The 19,377-nt window shown below is 36.1% G+C and overlaps 1 protein-coding gene across 4 annotated transcripts; it reads right to left on the bottom strand.

Annotated features, from left to right (window-relative positions):
* Window positions 1–1,995: 1,995 nt before the first annotated feature.
* On the bottom strand, window positions 1,996–18,809 carry LOC122085013 (protein IQ-DOMAIN 9-like). Of its 4 annotated transcripts, none has more exons than XM_042653437.1 (6): window positions 18,549–18,782; window positions 16,073–16,190; window positions 14,574–14,741; window positions 4,641–4,868; window positions 2,746–2,859; window positions 1,996–2,649 (listed from the first exon to the last, which is right to left on the bottom strand). In XM_042653437.1, the coding sequence occupies exons 2-6, from the start codon at window positions 16,145–16,147 to the stop codon at window positions 2,281–2,283; spliced, it is 954 nt and encodes a 317-aa protein (XP_042509371.1). In that variant the 5' UTR covers window positions 16,148–16,190; window positions 18,549–18,782; the 3' UTR covers window positions 1,996–2,280. The 4 variants fall into 4 exon arrangements, with proteins under 4 accessions (XP_042509371.1, XP_042509372.1, XP_042509373.1 ...); XM_042653438.1 differs by lacking the exon at window positions 18,549–18,782 and adding an exon at window positions 18,311–18,459; XM_042653439.1 differs by lacking the exon at window positions 14,574–14,741 and having other exon boundaries at window positions 18,549–18,809.
* Between the last annotated feature and the right edge of the window lie 568 nt (window positions 18,810–19,377).

Below are 19,377 nucleotides of genomic sequence, written 5' to 3'. Positions count from 1 at the left end.
TTTGGTTTTTCATCAAAACAAAGGGGAGGTGGTACTTGCCCAAGTTGCTTAAACTCTTTAATCTATGTCATATTTAGCTAGCCCAATCTAACGCTCATATACTAAATTGAGGCCTATAGGAGGACTAAAGGAAACAAGATCCAAATGTTGTGGTTGTGGTGGGTGCCTCAACCTTACAAACGCTCATACAAACAAAGGTCATGCACACAACTATTGGATTAGGGGATGAGGGTCTACGGTGCACACACTCCGGGTGTAAACAGACGTCTTCAGTTTGAGCCTCTTCACGTATGATTTGTTACACGGGCTAGGTGTGGCTGTGTGTAACTAAGGTTTATCATTGGGCCTAAACCGTAAAATCGAACAGGTTCAAGGGGTTCCTAGTTAGAGAAAATAAAAAGGGTCTATAGTGCACCACTTCATCTTCATCTGATGATTGTGTGCATGATTGTACATTATGCGTGAACCGTGCACAAAACCTCTCCCCTATGTTAACGGAGGGTTTTAGGAAGAGATTTTATTACTAAGAAAGGATTTTTTCTTTTTCACCATGTCTCTTACTTTTGTCATCCACATCATTTACCTTAGGGAAAGGGAAGAGAGCGAAATGCATAATGAATTGGGCTCAAAGATCTGAGCCCATAGTCCTTACACTGATGCACTGTTTAATGCTAGTCTTTAAGAGGCTACTATATTTGAAAGCCAAGAAAAGAAAAAGAAAACATAGTATTTCAAAATAGTCAGAATGATTTTAATGATGACTTAAATGTCTATTTTTTCCATTTTTTAAGAAAAAAAAAATTAAATTTTCTTTTCTTTTCTTTTGTTTCCAACTTTACCAACAAATAAAAGTATAATCATCTCATTCTCAACCATCCAAGAGAAAAACTTTCCCTACCGTTAGCATACTTTAATTACGTAGAAACATTTTAAAATAAGGAAAAAGACTAGACACACCACCAATATACCATAAGATAATGTCTATTGTGTCTTCTCTTTTTCTTCCCCATCTTCAAATGACTCCCTTGCTCCTTTTGTTTGATGCCTTATCCTGGATCTCACTGGCGCTGCCAACTAACTTACCACACACAGGAAGTGTGCCTATCCCTCTCTCACCAACTAATATATCGTTTAAGATCCCAAAAATCAAACCCCAAATATAATAAAGATCTCCTTGGTCGTGTGGTGTGGCCATTGCATCCAGACAAAAAGAATGGAAAAATGAGATCCTCATTTTTGTTAAATCTAAAAATCCACCCCTTGTTGATGCCTATATGTATTCCTTCACTGGCCCCTTACATTGGCATAAGAGCCGCACGACCAGAGAGCATTCTTTTCCTTAAAAATAAAATATTTTACTTGCTCTACTTTAACAGTTTGACCTCATCATAGAACTTCATGTCCCCATCTATCCACTTGAAATGAATTCTATGATTAAACATTTTTGAATCTTTCTTTATTTACTTAAATCTATTTTTTGTAAAGATAAATGAAAATAGAGAAAAATAACCCTGCTAGTCTGACATAGAAAATGCCTAAACACAACAGGCACAAAATAACCCCCTGCCCTATCCTTATATGTGCCGAAGATGCTGCCGCATGTGCTCTCATTGACCCATACAAATGCCATTCAACACCAAACCAGCAGGGATCTTTCGCCCATGAAAATATTAGAAAGGTAATGTAAAGTTGAAACTAACTTCTTTTCTTCTTTTCCTCTGAAGAAAAAAAAAAAAAAAAAACTATGACTAACAATAATGTATGCCAACTTGGGCTCAAGCATGGGCTATGGGGTTTGGTGAAGAGGCCTATTGGACTCACCTGTGTTGGGCGTGGTCCCATTGCCAGTAGTAGTTTACCACAGGCTTTTGGGGCCTCTCAGATCATGTGCCCATGGTCATGGTCACCCATGTGACACCATAAACTAATGTGATTGTTCTTTAATTTATTCTCTATTTCCTCACATCATTGGAACACTATAATGGCATCTTAGCATGACAGAAGCTTAAGAGAGTACCAATTCCAAAACCATAAATAATTTGCTATTTCTATATACAATGTGAATGTAAGATGCTCAAGCTTAGCCCCACAAATGGGCTTATAACTTTGTTTATTCTGCACACTGCACAGCAAACCATATTACTACACATCACCCAAAAAATAAATAAATGATAAGAAATAAACAATCAAATTTTTGTTTTTTTTTTTAATCACTCATATCTCCAATTAGAAAGAAGCAGGATCAAAGAAACAACTCTTCTTCTACTCCATCTCTGTTCTTCAGTGAGATACTGGCTGCTCTTGGTTGGGGTTTATTTCTTCAGTTTCAGAACCAGACATGCTTGATAACTTAGCATCTTCAGCAGGTTTTTGAGCATTTGGGTAAGACAATCTCCTTGGCTTTATGGATCCCTTCCCATTAGACAAAGTAGGTTTGACTGAAACAGAGATTTTTGTTGCTGGCAGGCTTGTACTGTTACCAAGCTTGCCTGTCTTCTTACTCCGGGCCTTCTTGGGACTTGGGCTGATGGAAACTCTGCTCTCCCATGGGCGAGCTGCAATCCAACGCTCCTTCCAGCTCCAACCCCAGTTAGCTTTGCCAAGTTCACAAGCAAACTGTCCCAGGTTCAGATTAGAGTTGGCCCTCCACTGCAAGTCACAGGATCCCCATATTGACATTCAATATAAGATGCAAGTTGCCGTCATTACAGGAGAAGGGTGAATTACCACATGCGAGGGGCATACCTGATGAGAGAATGCATATGCCATGGCTCTCTCACGCTTAACTGCAGCTTCTTCTCTCTGATATATCCTGGCAAGAATTTCCTCCATGGTGTCAGAGCTGCCTGACCACTCCACCTGTCACCCATTCATAATGTCAGTGAAGAGGTCTGACAATGACCTTTTGCATCTGAGATGCTAGGGATTTTTTCTTATCTTTTGGGGTTGGGGGGGGGGAGAGAGAAGGGTAAAAGAGGAGCTTTGGAGATTTAGTTAACAATAACCCAACAACTGAGTTAGTGAGAAATGTTCCATCGGAATACTATTAAATTCACTTTCCTGTCATAGGCAAAATAAAGTCATAAAATTCTTTTGCTTCCTCAGTGCTCACATCAAGACCAAAAACAAAACGACTCTAGAAGCTTGCAATATTTAACTATACTTTGGTTAAACATATCTCTTGGACGGACTGCAGTCCAGTTTGCTACTTTACAAACTTCAATTGCAAAATGAAGATCAAGGGAAGTGAAAATAACTTGTCCAGAAGCCATACCCCCCCCCCCCCCCCTCTTAAAAAAGTAATGATAAATAAATAAAAGCCAATTTGTTGGGGTTTCTCAAGCCTAAATTAATTTAGGAATAAGGGTAAACATCTTTATAATAGTGTATTCCCACAAACCCCCCCTTTTTTTTTCCAACCTCTGTACCCTTCCCCTCTGGAAGATTTTCCAAACAGGTGTATGGTTGTTCTTTGTCCCAAAAAACAAAAACAAAAAATAAAAATAAAAATAAAAATAAAAAATAAAAGTTTCATCTGTACTATTTTAGACTACATTTAGGAAGGGTTTATCGATAGAGAGTTCTATCTTATTTTGTAGGTGGTTTATATTTTACGCTTTAGGTTACACGAAATATGAGAGGATTAGAATGGATTATTCTTGACTACTGAAAATAGATTATATAATAAAGGAAGAGATTTTTAGCTTCACTCTTGTTGCTTCTCATCTTTTGCAGAAATAAGCTAATTTATTTGCATCAAATAATTTGGATTTGGATCCAAGAACCTTAAATATAGCTTTAGTTTACAATTAGTATCAGCAGTTGTAGCTGTTTCTGTTTTGGTCTAGACCATTCAGCACTTTACGCTTTGTAGGCTGTCTTATTTATCACATGGGATGCATCGTAGGTCCAGAACATGTTGATGTTTTATCTTTTTTATCAGTATTTAGTGCTAGGATGAAAACTGAAGGTTTGAGGAATTGTATATACTTAGGTAGTTAAAAAAAGGGGACTCAACTGACCTTTATCCCATACAGAAAATAACAGATGCTCTTCTTCTCCGAGCTTATACATCCATTTCTTTAAGTGTCCTCATTCAATTGAGATTTGGTTTTCTAGCCAACTCTCACCACTAGCACAATTTTGTGGATTGCTCAATCCATCTTGGTAATGATCATAGCTAGTAAATTTGGGACAGAAATAAACAGTGGCTAGGCATGCCTCAGCCATAATTCAGTAAGATTATTGAAATGTACAGTGGAAATTCAGATTATATATACAATAGGGATAAATGTATATGGGTTTAGCATATTATGTATATAAACTAGTGATTTCTAAATGTTGAAATACATATTAATTTAATGATTTTTAAATTAAAATATTCACAAGATGAAAAATAGGGAAAAATACAAAATAATATTGGATATGATAAAAAATATGAGTTTTTCCTCAACCTCGGAAATTGCACAATTCAGATGCATTTTAAAATTTTGGAACATATGCAAATAACTCGAACACAGAATTGCTCTAGCAAGAATTTTGCAACATTCCATTACCACAAACTGAGTATTGTCAGCACAATTATATCAATAAATTAGACCATGTGAGGTGCTGCACACGATTGAACAGTTCAGTATTACCTCTATCTCATGAAGCTTCGCCTCCAGTTTTAACTGATTCTCTAGTTTCTTTTGGTTAATTCGGCCTTCAGTTACCATGGAGATTCTACGGGCTTTAATCTGGGTCTGTATCCTATTCCAAGAATGGAGATAGTTCAAAGTAGTTGATGCTTGTTTCTTTGTAGGATAGCCTTGGGTCAATGCTTGTAACCTTACAGTTCCTTTCAAACGACGTAAAGTTTTCCTTGCCTGCCATTAACAAAATAGAATTTTTTTATATAATCACTTCACAATAAAAATTCTACTTAAACTAATAATATAAAAAGTAGTAATGAAGTTCCATTACTCAAAGGAACTGTAAGATGCTAACAAAGTGAGCCACAACAATCACCAGAGAAATTTAAGTATCCAAAAGAGGGTGGGGAGGGGGGTATTACCTAGAGATATCCAAAATGTTTCTGCCCCTTATGAACACCCACAAGGCAGATCATTATATCAATTGATGTAGAATTGGAAAAACTGAAAGTTAAGGGTATAAATGCTCCAAATATGTGTTTTCTACACGCACAATTTTTTTAAATATCTGGTGAACATAGAAAGGGAAAACACTATGGTGTCCCTATAGCATATGGAAAAGCCGTATAGCCAAGGTTTAAAGTATCCCACTGTACCGTATCGTATTGGTCAATACACATCGGTATCGGTGGGTATCGATACGATATGGCGAGATAAGTATCTCTTTTTTTTGAAAGGGTATTGTATCCCACCATATCCCCCATGTGCGTTTTTTCTCGATTCTAAATCGAGAACAAATACACAGGAGATTTTGTCAAATTTTCTTGCATTATTTATTTTTATTTTATTTTATTTTATTTTTGAAAAAAATAACCATAACTATTTCGACTGGGTCAATATTGTCCCTATGTCCGGATGGTGCACAACATCATCTTAGTCACTCCTATTCCTGAGGACCCTTCCAACTACGAGTTTGAACCACCCCGACACTCTTCACGGCATCAGACTATTACTACAAGTAAGAAATCTCATCCTTTATAACAATTTAAATTGATTGCACTTATCTCATTATACGGTATTCTCCATTTAAGTGTTTATATGTGTTTATATATGACACATGTTATATATTGTTTATTTATATGTTTTTTTCTCAAAAAGTGTATTTCCTTGCGTATCTTGACCATTTATGTGTTTATATTTAGAGTATCTTCCGTATCTCCAATACGATACATCTCTCAGAATCACCCGACCAATACTATACGAGATACCAATACTTTAAACCTTGCTACAGTAATCCTTTTGAAACTAAGGCATCGTTTGATAACGTTTCTGCTGTTTCTTCTAGAAACAGAAAAAACAACTTTTCACATTTCCGAAAACAAAAACGGATTTTTTTGTGTTTGATAAACCTGTTTCTCAAAACATTTTTTGCAGACATAATGCCACTAAAAAACCCAATAATATCATTGGATGCCCAAAAGGGAGAGAGGGTTTGGTTGCCTCTTTTTAGGTTTAAATAGTTGAGAGATTTATTAGGCACAACAGCCTTTTTTTTCTCTCAAATTCATTTCTAGAAACCACAAAACAAGACAGACTTGTTTCGTCAAAGTCGTTTTTAGAATTGTAAATAGGCATAAATTTTAATTTATGTTTCTAGAAACGGGTGAAACGGAACAACTTTATTAAACATTTTTTAGGTTGTTTCTCTGTTTCTAGGAACAAGAAAACGCACAAACGGAAAAAACGAAACGTTGTCAAACAATGCCTGAAACTTTTCAAACGAAAACAACAACTTAGCCTTATCCTAACTAAATAAGTCGGCTACATGGATCCTTGCCCTCTAATTAGCTCTATTAGAGGTCATATTTGATACAAGGCCTAAGCTGTGTATGTCTTTCCTCAACACTCCTCCTAAGATTATTTTAGGTCTACCATTGGCTCTTTTAGTTCCTTCTATCTGAATCAAATCACTCATTCAACTAAAGCATCAAAAGGCCTTCGTTGAACATGATCATGCCATCTCAAACTAATTTCTCATAGCTTATCATGTATTGGAGCTACTCCCAAATCAACTCTAATATGATCATTCCTTACTTTATCCTTACTAGTTTTGCCACTCATTTATCTCAACATCCTCATCTCCGCTACATAGAGTTCATTTCTACGATGCTTCTTAACTGCATAACACTCCACAGTCCGCAGCATACATTATAGTTGCTCGTATGACTATCCTATAAAATTTTCCTTTAAGATTTAAAGGAATACGTAGATCACATAATACTCCTGATGCATCTCTCCACTTCATCCATAATATTTTAATTCTCCATAAAACATCATCCTTTATACCACCGTATTTATTTATGATTTAGCCCAGACACCTAAAATAATCACTTTGCGGAATCTCTCTCATCAATTTTCACCACCTCATTATCTATCCTACTGGAGCTGATGTTACACACCATATACTCCATCTTCGTTCTATTAATCTTAAAACCATTTGATTCCAAGGATGATCTCTATAATCCCAACTTGACGTAACCCCTTCTTTTGTTTCATCCACCAAAACAATATCATCAGCAAAAAACATACATTAAGGAACCTCATCTTGAATTTTGTGGTTAAATCATCCATGCATGATAAGCACAAACAAATAAAGGCTTAAGCTGATCCTTGATGAAACCCAAATGTAATTGGGAATTCACTAACTTGACACCTCATAGTTCTTACATTAGTCACCACACCATCATACATATTATTTTGCAAATCAAAGCTTGAAGAAGAGGACAAAAACAAAAGTCAGAAAATACTGTTCACGAATTTCTGTTCATGATGAACCGTAATTTTGGTGCATATTCTCCTATTTAGTTTAGTTTAGTTAAGTTTCTATTTTCTGTTTTGTCTCGGACAGAAAGCCACGATGACAGCTTCTAGAAGACCTCATTTGTTTCCTTAGTTTGATTATTTTTTTTTTGGACAAGTAATTAGATCTAGGTAGTTGTCACAAGAAGATTCTAAGTTTCTATTTTATTTCTTCCTTAGTGAGAAAGTTATTATTGTTAGGAAGTTGTGTTTTAAGTCAATAGGTTTCTAATTTTAGTTTGTTTCCTTTTTTAGTTTCTTAGCATTTATTAAGTCCCTAACCTCTACTACATAAAGAGCCATTGCTGTAACACAAAGACAGATATTGATTAAAGAAGTTTATTTGTGGTAATGCTTACTCCTTGGAACTGAGAGGTTTTTTTCATCAACTAAGAGAGTTGAGGATGAAAGACCTAGGCTGAGATAGCTATCCCCTATCCCCCCTTTCTATCACACGATCTCTCTTCCCTTCTTTTCTTGACTGATCATTGTGAGTGAGTGTTTGAGAGTCAAACTGCAATCAGACTGAAGCCTTGAAGACCATCAGTAACTTGAGTTATGAGATTTGGCAAGATCACTCAGATCCACAGAGCAGAGTTAATGTTTTGGCTAGATAAACTTTGACCAGATCTCCCAAACTAGAGATCCAATCCCAGAGCTCTTCTGAGGGTTTCAAGGACCCTAAAAGAGTCACTCAACCAGAATATCAAGGCCTTTGGAGGCCTGCCGAAGGAGCCGCAAGATTTCTCCCATTCAGCCCATGAAACACTAATTCCTATCCCGCTCTAAAAAACAAATGGTTTCCTAACTATTTGGTGGTGTCTAGCCATATTTGGAGGACTATTTGAGGGTGTCCTTAACCACATTCAGTCCAAGTTTGAGGCTCATTTGAGCCTTGGTTGTGAGTATGTGAATTTTACCCTATTTCAGCCCAGACTTTTCAGATCATGCCTGGCATTAGGTCCTATGTGATCGAGCCTTACAACATATTATAGTTGTCATGGCGTCGCCTTGGAATCCAGGCAGTTTTGATGGGGTCTAGGTGATTGTCGCTAAAGTGCAAAGCGCTTGTTTGGGCTTGAAATGGTATCATACCAAATTTGGCACTTATTTATGCCAAATATAATTTAAGTAAATACCATTTACTTGGACAAAGGGATGGTCATTGGGTAAATGATATATCCTTGGCAAGTGCCCACGAGGTGGGGGATAAAGGGATGGTGATGGCCCCACCAGATAAATGACCGATGCAGAACAATGACCCTTATGCTGAGATGGATAAAGGGATGTACTAGACAACAGAATACGAGCGAGGCCCGAGAAAGATATTATTCATAAATAAGCAAATATCCCCTATTTGCATCCAATAAAAATAGTTTTAAAAAAAAATCTAAATGAGTAAAAAGTCAACCCTCAATTCAAAAACAAAAACTGAACTTTTTGTTGCAGGGGGTTTCTAAAATCTAAAATTTTTATAAATTTTCTTATAATAAAACATCACTAAAAAACCAAAACAGTAGCAAAATAATCTTTTGTTTTGATGCCTAAAAATTTACTGCCATTCAAGGTGATTTTAAACAGCGTTCGTGCACACCAAATAAGGTTGGGAACTTAACGCCTTCAATATAAATCATATTTAAGAAATCTTGGATTTGTTGGAAAGCTGGTTTTGTGCTCTACCTAATACAAAAAGTCTCATAAAAATAATAGCACTTGACCAGCCAAACTAATTAGAGGACAAGAAAATTTAGAGAAATTAATTACTTATAGATAAGATCATATTTTCCAAGAACAGTACAAACCAATTTCCAAAAACAGTATAAACTAAATGTTTTCTTTAATTGTTTCAAACTTCCAATAGCTTGTTTCTTTAGTTCTGTTGTCTTCTAGCTCTAGATTTATTTTTGATGACTTGATATGGCTTAATGTTGATTTTTTATGATATGGGGTATATATTGTAGCATACTAAATAATGCTAGAAAAGAGGGGAAATAAAAAATAAAACTTGGGTCACCTAAGCGCTTAAGCAACAACCCTTCCACTACCTTGGGTCACCTTGTCGCCTTGACAACTATTAAACATATATTTAATTATGTCCACATATTTACTTGAAACATTTCTCTTCTCCAGTACTTGCCAAATTAACTCTCGAGCGACTTTCTCATAAGATTTTCTAGGTTAATAAAGATCATATAAAGATCCTTCTTGCGATTTCTAAATCTTTCCATGAGTCTCCGAAGTAAATAGCTTTTGTCATGGATCTTCTTGGCATAAAACCAAATTGGTTCTCTGTAATAGTAGTTAATTGTCTCATGTGGGTTTCAACTACCCTCTCCCATAATTCCATAATATGAATCATTAGTTTTATGCCTCTAAAGTTATTACGACTCTTAATATAACCCTTATTTTGTAAATCGTAACAACAATGCTTCTCCTTGATTCATCTGGCATTATTCCTGTGCTCCTAATCTTATTAAACAACTTGGTTAGCCAAAGATAAATCAAGTTCTTCCACAATTCTTTTGGGACCTCATTTGAGCCTTGTGTCTTGCTTACTTTTATCCGTTAAAGCTTTTTTTACTTCAAACACCCTAATTTCACGTATATATCTAGGACATGTGGTGTCTTAATGGGTAATGCAGTCTTTCCGGACACTATTACTCTAAGTGTCTTCATTTAGTAGGCTGTAGAAATATTCTTTCCTTCTATCCCACCACCAAGTCTTCCTGGAGGAATGGCGTTTTCCTTTTGATTCGCCTAGGACATCTTTAGCAATCTTCTTAATACAATTAGTCATCTAGCCCCACATCATATTAGTGTCTTCCTCAAGTCCCACTTTCCTTGTTTGACCATTTTATCAGTAAATTATTTCAAAACATCTTCTTTTAAGCTTTACCACCTTATTTAACGAAAATGAACTTGCCTTTGTTATGATTCTGTGTAGTGAGGCATATATCCATTACCACTAATCTATGTTGTGTGGTTAGGCTCTCCCCTGGTATAACCTTAAAGTCAATTAATTATCTAAAAATCTATCGGACCTCCTAGTTAGGAAGAAATCTGGTGAGACAATTTAAGTTCACCATTGTCTACCCTTTCCACTAGCTTTTATGTTTACATTTATTTTCCATTCATTTAGATCCTTTTGCTTATCCATAAGTCCAATCCATCATCAACAACTCCTTCTCCCAACAAAATGGGGTTGGCTACATGGATATGCAATAAGGTAAAATAAAAGAAAAAGAAAAAGAAAAAGAAAAAGAAAAAGAAAAAGAAAAAGAAAAAGAACGAAAGAAAAAAAGCAAAACCATGGCAACATCCCACCTAAAAGCAGTCGGCTACATAGATCTTTTCCCTCTAAACAACTCTGTCAAGACCTAACCTTTACAAGTCTTTCCTTACAATATCCTAAACAGTCAGTTTAGACCTGCCCCTAGCTCTTTTAGCTCTTTCCATTTGGATTTGATCACTCCTCCTTACTAGGGCATCCATTGAACACAGTCATACCACCTTTAATGACATTTTCGGAGCTTGTCTAGAATCGGGGAACTCCCAAATCAACTCTAACCCAATCATTCCTTTCTCTATCTCTCCTAGTTTTGTTGCACATCCATCTCAACATCATCTCTGCTACACTCAGCTTCTTGATTGCCCAATATTCTGCCCCATACATCATAGCCGATCTTATGATAGTATTGTACAATTTTCCTTTAAGCTTTAGAGGAATGTGTTGATCACACCACTTCAGATGCACTTTTCCACTTCATCCATCCTACTTTATTTTTTTGAGAAGAATCATCTTTTATATCACCTTCCTTGTTTATGGTTGACCCCAAACATATAAAATAGTAACTTTGTGTTATTTCTCTCCTCGAGTTTCACCACTTTGTTATCTGTCCTTGTGTGACTAAAGTTACACACCATATACTCCATCTTCGTGAAATTGAGAAAACCAAGAAACTCTAGACAAGATCCCCTAAGCTTGGATGATATATGTCCAGCCTAGTTAATATTATAAAAAAAAATTATTAACCATCATCCAGTGCTGGTACCACCTATGCGGGGTCCTAAGGAAGGTGTGTTTGGAGTTAATCCTAACCTCATGCCTTTTTGCACAAAATGGCCACCCTCTTATCTTCTCTAAACTTGCAAATTGTAAAGAACTAATCCTTCTGCATTACGAGCCTTATCACTTTGTAATACATGAAATTGAGAAAATAAAAAAATTGTGGGCATCCAAAGCTTAGTTTCTATATGTACAACCAATTCCCTACCATCAAATCTAGCTCCTCTAAACCCGAAAAGAAGTAATCCAAACAACTGAAAGAGAGAAGAAATCCTTACATAGTTTGAAGCCTTATTTCAATCTAGTAGTACATAAGATTCTATACTTTCAATCTAAATTTCATGATCTTTGAACAGAGATGCCTAATTACCTATGACCTCTTTCTTGAGATCGATTTGATCCAACTAGAACCATAACATAAGTTTTCGCACACGTATACGAGCCTTGTGCTACTCTAGTTAATTCAAAATACCTGAATTTTCTCCTATATCTAGAGAACTCAACAAATTTCAGTTTTACCTTTTATAGGTCAACTAATATCATTGAAAAACCTATGTCCTTCCAAATTTCAGCTTTCCTTATCCACCGCCATATCCATGTGTCCCCCTCTTGCTGCCGTTGTTGGAATGGCTCAGAAAATACCAACCACCTCTTCTTTGAATGCCCCTTCTCCTCTATTGTCTGGAAAAAAGCCCCTGCCCTCTGCTGGCCTTCCAGAAAATCTCCCCTCCCACTCTCTCGCGAATGGATATGGATTGACATGACCTTTGCAGGTAAAACCATCTGCAACATCGTTGGAAAGCTTGCCTTTGGAGCTGCCATTAGTCAAATCTGGATGGAGTGAAATCTCCGTAGATGGACATCCAACTCCAAGTCTTTCGGAAAGATTTTGAATGCCATTTATTTTGAGGTCTCCTCCAAGCTCGCTCTGATACTGCCAACCTTGGTCACCAGTACCCTTAGGAATATTCACATTGTCTCCTCTTGGGGTCTCCCCAACCCCCTTCAGCCTCCCCCATCCCCTCCCACCTCCCCTTCTGTGTTGTAGCATCTTTTTTTATTTGGTTTCTTTTCCTTTCCCTTAGGGGTTGTGCATTCCCCCCCCCCCCTTTTTCTTCCTCCTTGGTAATGAATTTCTAATTCACCCAAAAAAAAATATCATTGAAAAACCCTATCAACCTAAATTTAGTTTGACACACTTCTATGCATCCACATCCAATGCTTTCACACTATGCCTTGTATAAGAGCTACAGAGTTCAAAAACTTTATGATAGAATATTTTACATTTATCATATAGGAGGCCCCTTCAAATTAGTAAAAAAGTGAACCAAGGGATACATCATCTCACTGCACCAAGGAAATGGAACAGAACAAAAGAATTCATCTTCTGGTGAAAACTATAATAATAACGCTGATTGCCATAATAATCAATAAAAGTGCAACTAAATGTGCTTCCTTCATTTCAATGTTACTCAACCTGGCATCACTAGCATTATGGATCACTAAATTCATAAGATTTCTTGTGGCATTTATCTCCAATCTTCAGATCTCTCAAGAATTTACTAGGCAGAATATATTATTTAACACAAACACTTGATTGTCTAGGAGGATATTTGTGACCAAATGACCAATAGACAAGATCTAAGGTGATGGACTATTGAAGATCATGTGTTATACCTTCTCTTCATAACTATTTATCACCCACTCCCCCCAAAAAAAGAGAGATAGAAAGAAGAAAGCCTACATTTCACTTACTTATCTCTACAATGAAAAGATGGTTGAGAACATTTCTAGTTCGAACAAAAAATTGTGCAATGAACACAATGAATCCATCTCATTTGATGTGCCAGACAATTGTTTCAGATAATTGTGCATCAAGCTTCAATCCGGCTTACCTATGGAGTATGATTTACCAGTCAAGCAACAAAACATACTCCTTCAAGGAAAAACTAGTGTTCAAAAGACTTCTATCCCAAATTTCAATTCAAAAGACTAGATAATACATGTCCTTGGAAACTTCAAAACGAGTTAGATTTATGAGAGGTAGGCTTGATATAAATCCATAAATACTCAGCTTAGGTACAGGAACACTAGATGTTTATCAATGTGTTTTCATGGTTTGGACTGGAATACACTGACCCTTTATTCATTATACACACAGGTCAAAAGCTTCAGCTTTTATAGTCAGACCAACCAGGATTGACTTTTCCCTTTTGTTTTCAAAGAGTTTAATCCAACAAAGAACTTAGATTACATTTATATTATTTCCTATTGGTTTTTTAACAAGTTCAGTACAATACTTGGAAACATATCGATCACCTATTTTCGTTTGTCTATTTTGACCCCTTGTTTGGGCTGTAACTAATTGGCATGAAATAGGAAGTTCATCCAGATAAGTTCAACTCAAATCAACTCAACTCAACTCAGCGTTATCCAACTAAATGGGTTCAGCTACATGGATCCTATTTCTCCAATCAGGACTATTCAAAGTCATACAAGATTCCAATCTTAAGCTATAGATGTCCTTCCACACCACTTCTTCTATGGTCATTTTATGCCTGCCTCTAGCTATTTTAGCTCCTTCGATTTGCAATAAATCACTTTTCCATATTGGTGCATTCAAAGGCCTTTGTTGGACCTGTCCATGCCACCTTAGGCGAGTCTCTCGTAACTTATCCTGAATAAGAGCAACTCCCATTTGCTCTAATTTTTTTCATTCTTTATTTTATCTTTTCTAGTTTTACCACTCATCCATCGCATCATCCTCATTTCCACCACATTGAGTTTGTTTAAATGTCTTTTCTTTACGTCAATCACATAACTTTCAGCCTGATAAGTTTGTTATTTTGAATTAATTTTTAAACTCTTACTAGAAAAATATTTAAATGGTAACTAGAACTAGGCTGTCAATAAAGATGCAGTACGTAAATAAGAGGAACATTAGAGAAGGGGTAATTGAGAAATCGAAAAGGAGAATCATAATATTCAATGTATCATACTGAAGTCATATCTACCATATATGCCCGAAATGCAGTTTGAATTCGTGTGGCTGCAACATCCTCAACTGGCATACCAAGTACAACAGGGTTTCCACCAGAACTGCCATTGAGGAAGTTACTAGATGACTCTTTACGAGAGCGATGTCTCCACTTGAACCCATTTGATTTTTTAGTAGGTGGTCCCTACCTCCACAAATTGCAGGCACACATTAGAAAGCAATCACATAAAAAATGGTAATGCTCAAGTACAAGAAATTAGAGGTGAACTTGGTGGGATCTATTGCCATAATACAAGAAAACAATGATCCATCATATTAGTCTTTTACAACAAAGTAAAGGTATCCTTAACACTAGCACTCAAGAGGCGAGCCATCGCTTACATGAGTACTATCCTGAATAGAACCAATGCTCCCATACTCCCTAATAACGTGTAATGTGTCAGTTCCCCCCCCCCCCCCCACAAAAAAAAAAGTTTTGTTTGCAAGTGATAGTTGCTGATTAGTTCCTCCTCTTTTTTTTTGGGGGCGGGGGTGGTGGGTGGAGGAAGGAGCATGACCAGTCACAAGATGGGGCCACCAATTTTGTAGCCTTGGTCCGTTCATATGTGGCCCATATGGGAAAATTGGAGATGTTTTGATTTATGTTATATAGACACACAAAATCATTCACTTTTCATGTTTGTTGTATCTGACCCTAACCATGTCAGGACAGTTAAGAGAAGAAGCTTCATAAGAATAACTTAACAACACATCATATTACTACATCCATTTAGGAACCAGCTGAGACAATGTATTTATCTTGGTGAAGAAATCCAAGGAACAAAAAGATGCAGGCGGATCAAAATCGACAACAAATGCCAAATTATTTGAAAACAGTCTTTTGAGTTTCGCAGATGAACAAAAAGTCTATATACCATGCATACTCGGCTTGCCTCAGTCTGATAAGACCTAAAATTCTTCCACAACCGCATAAACCAAATCTTCTGTAGAGTATCCCAGCCAGTATACACTAGGACATTTATCTAACAAGTATGAACATTTCCTCCCAGTTTTAATAAAGACGAGCATTCTCTCTAAGAAACATTCAATCAAGCCTATAAAGGATTTTAAAATGAGTAAATATTTCAGTTGCTTAATTCAACATGATTTGCCTCCATTTTCAGATGATCAAACTCCATCTAGTTGGTACTTAAGACAATAATTTATGTTGCAAAAGGAAGAAAGGGAATATAAAAATACCTATATACGAAATGGATTCAACAGGAAACAGAATGGCATTTAAAACATGCACATTCCCAATTTGATTGGGCAAAGTATGTGAAAAGACAAAAAATATAATTGGATATATCCCAACCGTCAAAAACACACATAAGGGAGGTTAAAAGAATGGATTTTAAATGAACATTGGAATTCTCCCCAAACGATATGTCCTCCCCCCCCCCCAACACAAAATAAAAGGAAAGAAAGAAAAAAGTAAACACCGGCAAAGAAAGAAAAGGAAATAAGTATTTCTACCTTTAGTTGTTTGGGTTTTTCCTCTTTCACTTTCTTTCGGCTAATTATGGTCTTAAACCAGTCTCCAGAACCCATTATTCACCAGGACGATTGAGACTATATATAATCTAACAAATACCTGAAACAAAAATTTCCATGGTGATTAAGAAGTAGAAGCACGCCCCAATGGAATAGGAATTGAAATATTAAATATGAAGTAGCACACCAAATACATTAAATTGTAGGAAGTTTTTTAATAAGGAAAAATGGAGGTCTAACTTGATGGCTACAATGCATAACTACAACAAAACATTGCGAGTACCAGCATTTTTTTTTCCCCTTTTCCTTCGTTATTTTTTTTTATTTTTATTTTTTTTGAGGGGGGGGTGGGGGGTGGGGGGTGGGGGTGGCAATAACACAGAAGAAAGAGATATTTTCCCCACCCATATGTATCAAAACTTGAATCAATTAATAGATGAACAATTACTCATGTTCTTCAGAGCAAGCATAAAACACAAAGTGATCACCATGAAAAAAGAACTGATTGCTGAAAAAACACAGACAATAATCCATTACTGGTATAGAATAGCAACACCTTGAAATTCATATGCCCGCAATAAAATCTTAAGGTTGAAAAGTGGTGTCTGAAAAGAGTTTGTCATCATTAGATCCAAAAGTATGGTAATTGTATTAAATCATGGTAGCAGGAATGCAAGATTGTCTACAAAATAACAAGTGGTCAGGTTACAGTTGCATGAACGAGAAGAGAATAGCAGGTGATAGCAGGTTTTAGCCCTTGTCTCTCAGAAAACCCTTTACCCAGTAGTTTCATAGATAAGAAGAAGAAAATTGTTAGGAAGCCAAGATAAACAATGGGTAACCCATTATCAATCGTTGAATGTGTTGTGTGGCACCATCAGTAACATAGGACAGTCTTCCTTCAAAGGGAAAGGGGGATAGTGGAACACCTAATAAATGTCAAGGGATAAGTAGCAATGGCTGCCAATTAAGTTGCTTTTTAGAGAGACATAGTAAACAGAAAAGAAAATTTGATATGAGTTGGATGACTACAAGACTCACGCATCAGAGCAATTCAAGAAGTCAGAAGGGATATCAGAAAGCCTTTTGTCAATCAGTTTTACTTCAAAGGTTACGAGTTAAGAGTTAAGAGCCACCGAAAAAACAAATGATCAGACTAAACTGAAATTGAAATAGGAATACAAGCATAATAGAGTATGCATTTCAATTATTTTGCTTCCCAATATATGAGGGTTGAGTTGCATCTGAATTCAATATCAAAGAACCTATGTAAGGAAGTGTACAGATCTGAGATTTGATCCTATCTCCACAACAGATGGACTCTCTACTTCTTCAATAACAAAGCTGCTGTAGTTTCTCAAGCATATATATATATATATATATATATACTTATTTATTATATTTCCATCAAAGGTATGTTCATGCCATTCAGTAAAATGTTGACCTTCTAATCCCATATAAATCTGCTCACACACTCATCATTCCTACCAACCTCTTCTTTCTATTTGGATCTGATAAATATCTCATCCCACAAAGCCAGGAGGCCATAGACGGTATCCAACAACCACAGTAACTAGCAGGACAAACTTATCCACCTAATTGATGAGAACAGTCAAGGCAAACACAACCTTTTAAGTTTAGACATGCAGTTCAGGAACATGCCACACACACCCCATAAATAAACATCCATTACAATGCAGGCCATATTACTAGCGGAGCTATTTTTCCTCACACCCTTTCACAATAAGCTTTCTCCTTAAGATCACTTGATCCATTAACTACTCCAATGAGTGGAATGGTCAATAACCCCATCCATTCAATGTAATGAATGATCAGTGTTATCAATGGGTAATAAACTGGAAGCAATTAACTCTCTCTAACACAAGATGTCAAAGCAATAATTCAGTCATTTCTCAGACATAGGTTGAAATAGTAACAGTATCTGTTCAATCTCATAGTTCAAAGGTCTAATGTTTCACTGACCCAGGGTGCAGAAAAAAACCAAAAAGAAATTGACATATCATTTGTTCCAGATATTTTTGGCAAACAGAAGAAGAACCAATCATCTTACCATCGGACTCATGAAAATCCGCAGCTTAATTACATCTCTCTGAAACTAAATTTTTATTTTTAATATATCTGAAATTTTTGCACTAAAGGATGAGAAAGGAAAGCACAAAATGCAGATATAACAATCAAAATCTGGGCAATGCATATTACCAGAGAAGGGTTTCCTAAAAGGACCAACCAATACTGCAAGACCAACTACATCAACATAGCAAATAGGAAAGACCCATTTCATGAAACTGAAATAGGTAGATCACTGATATATTTCCCCACATAATTAGCCCCTACTTCCGCCTAGATCCACCTAACAAATGAACCTGAGACACTTTCTACACAGAGACAAAACTAGAAAGAACAGAAACAAAAAGTAGAAGAGGGTATGGATGCATACCAGATAAGAAGAAGCATATGATCGAAGGAAGGAACAGCGAAGTGCTTTGGGAAGGTGGGCACTGGGTAGTACTGATTTAGGAGGAGAAAGATAGTGGAAGTAGTAGTAAAGGAGAAGAAAAGATTGGAGATCTGAGAAATGGGAAACTGGAAAAATGATAGATTTGGATTGCAGTGGTCCATCCCCAGCTTTTGTCAAAAGGTAGCAGTAGCCAAAAAAATAATAATATTAATAAATAAATAACAAAAAATGGGTATAATTATAAATTCCTTCTTTATATCGATCCATTAAAATCTCAACCGACGCCCCAACTCATTAGAAGCTGTTGGTAGATCCTTATGACCCTCAAACAATAAAGAAAGAAAATAGTGACAGGGAAACCAACGATGACAAATTTTGATATAGACGGCTCTCCTATTATATTCTCCCTGTTCGTGTATAAAATCTTAATAGGGATTTCTTAAGGATTAAAAATTAAACAAATAAAAACAAAGCAGATTCAACCTCTTTTGTATTTTTTTAACTTTTGAGTAATATCTGTAGAAGGGTCTGTCCAAATGTTCAATATAATTTCCATTAAAATAAAATAAAGAACAGTAGAAGGAACCAATGATTTGAATTGATTTATGTAAACAGAATATATGGTGTTATGTTCAACCAATTAAAAAAAAATAAAAAATAAAAGTTGCTCCACAAATACACCTCCTGAGTATTGACCTTGAAAATTTAATTGTAAACTCATTGTCATAGAAGACTAAGAACAGTGTAATGATCTCACAAAAAGAAAATTATAATTATACCCCCAAGGAGAGTTGAATTCATGATCACT

This window comes from Macadamia integrifolia, chromosome 7 (genome assembly GCF_013358625.1).
Source record: "Macadamia integrifolia cultivar HAES 741 chromosome 7, SCU_Mint_v3, whole genome shotgun sequence".
NCBI classification, from domain to species: domain Eukaryota; kingdom Viridiplantae; phylum Streptophyta; class Magnoliopsida; order Proteales; family Proteaceae; genus Macadamia; species Macadamia integrifolia.
Note: the sequence above shows the minus strand (reverse complement) of the source record. Positions and strands in the feature narration are given on the sequence as shown.

Excerpts from the sequence above, each read along its gene's own strand:
- LOC122085013 (XM_042653437.1), bottom strand. The coding sequence starts at position 16,147 with ATGGGTTCTGGAGACTGGTTTAAGACCATAATTAGCCGAAAGAAAGTG. Across the intron at positions 14,742-16,072 it reads AAAAACCCAAACAACTAAAG|GGACCACCTACTAAAAAATC; the intron begins GTAGAAATACTT and ends TTGTGGAGGTAG. Across the intron at positions 2,860-4,640 it reads CGAAGCTTCATGAGATAGAG|GTGGAGTGGTCAGGCAGCTC; the intron begins GTAATACTGAAC and ends AATGGGTGACAG.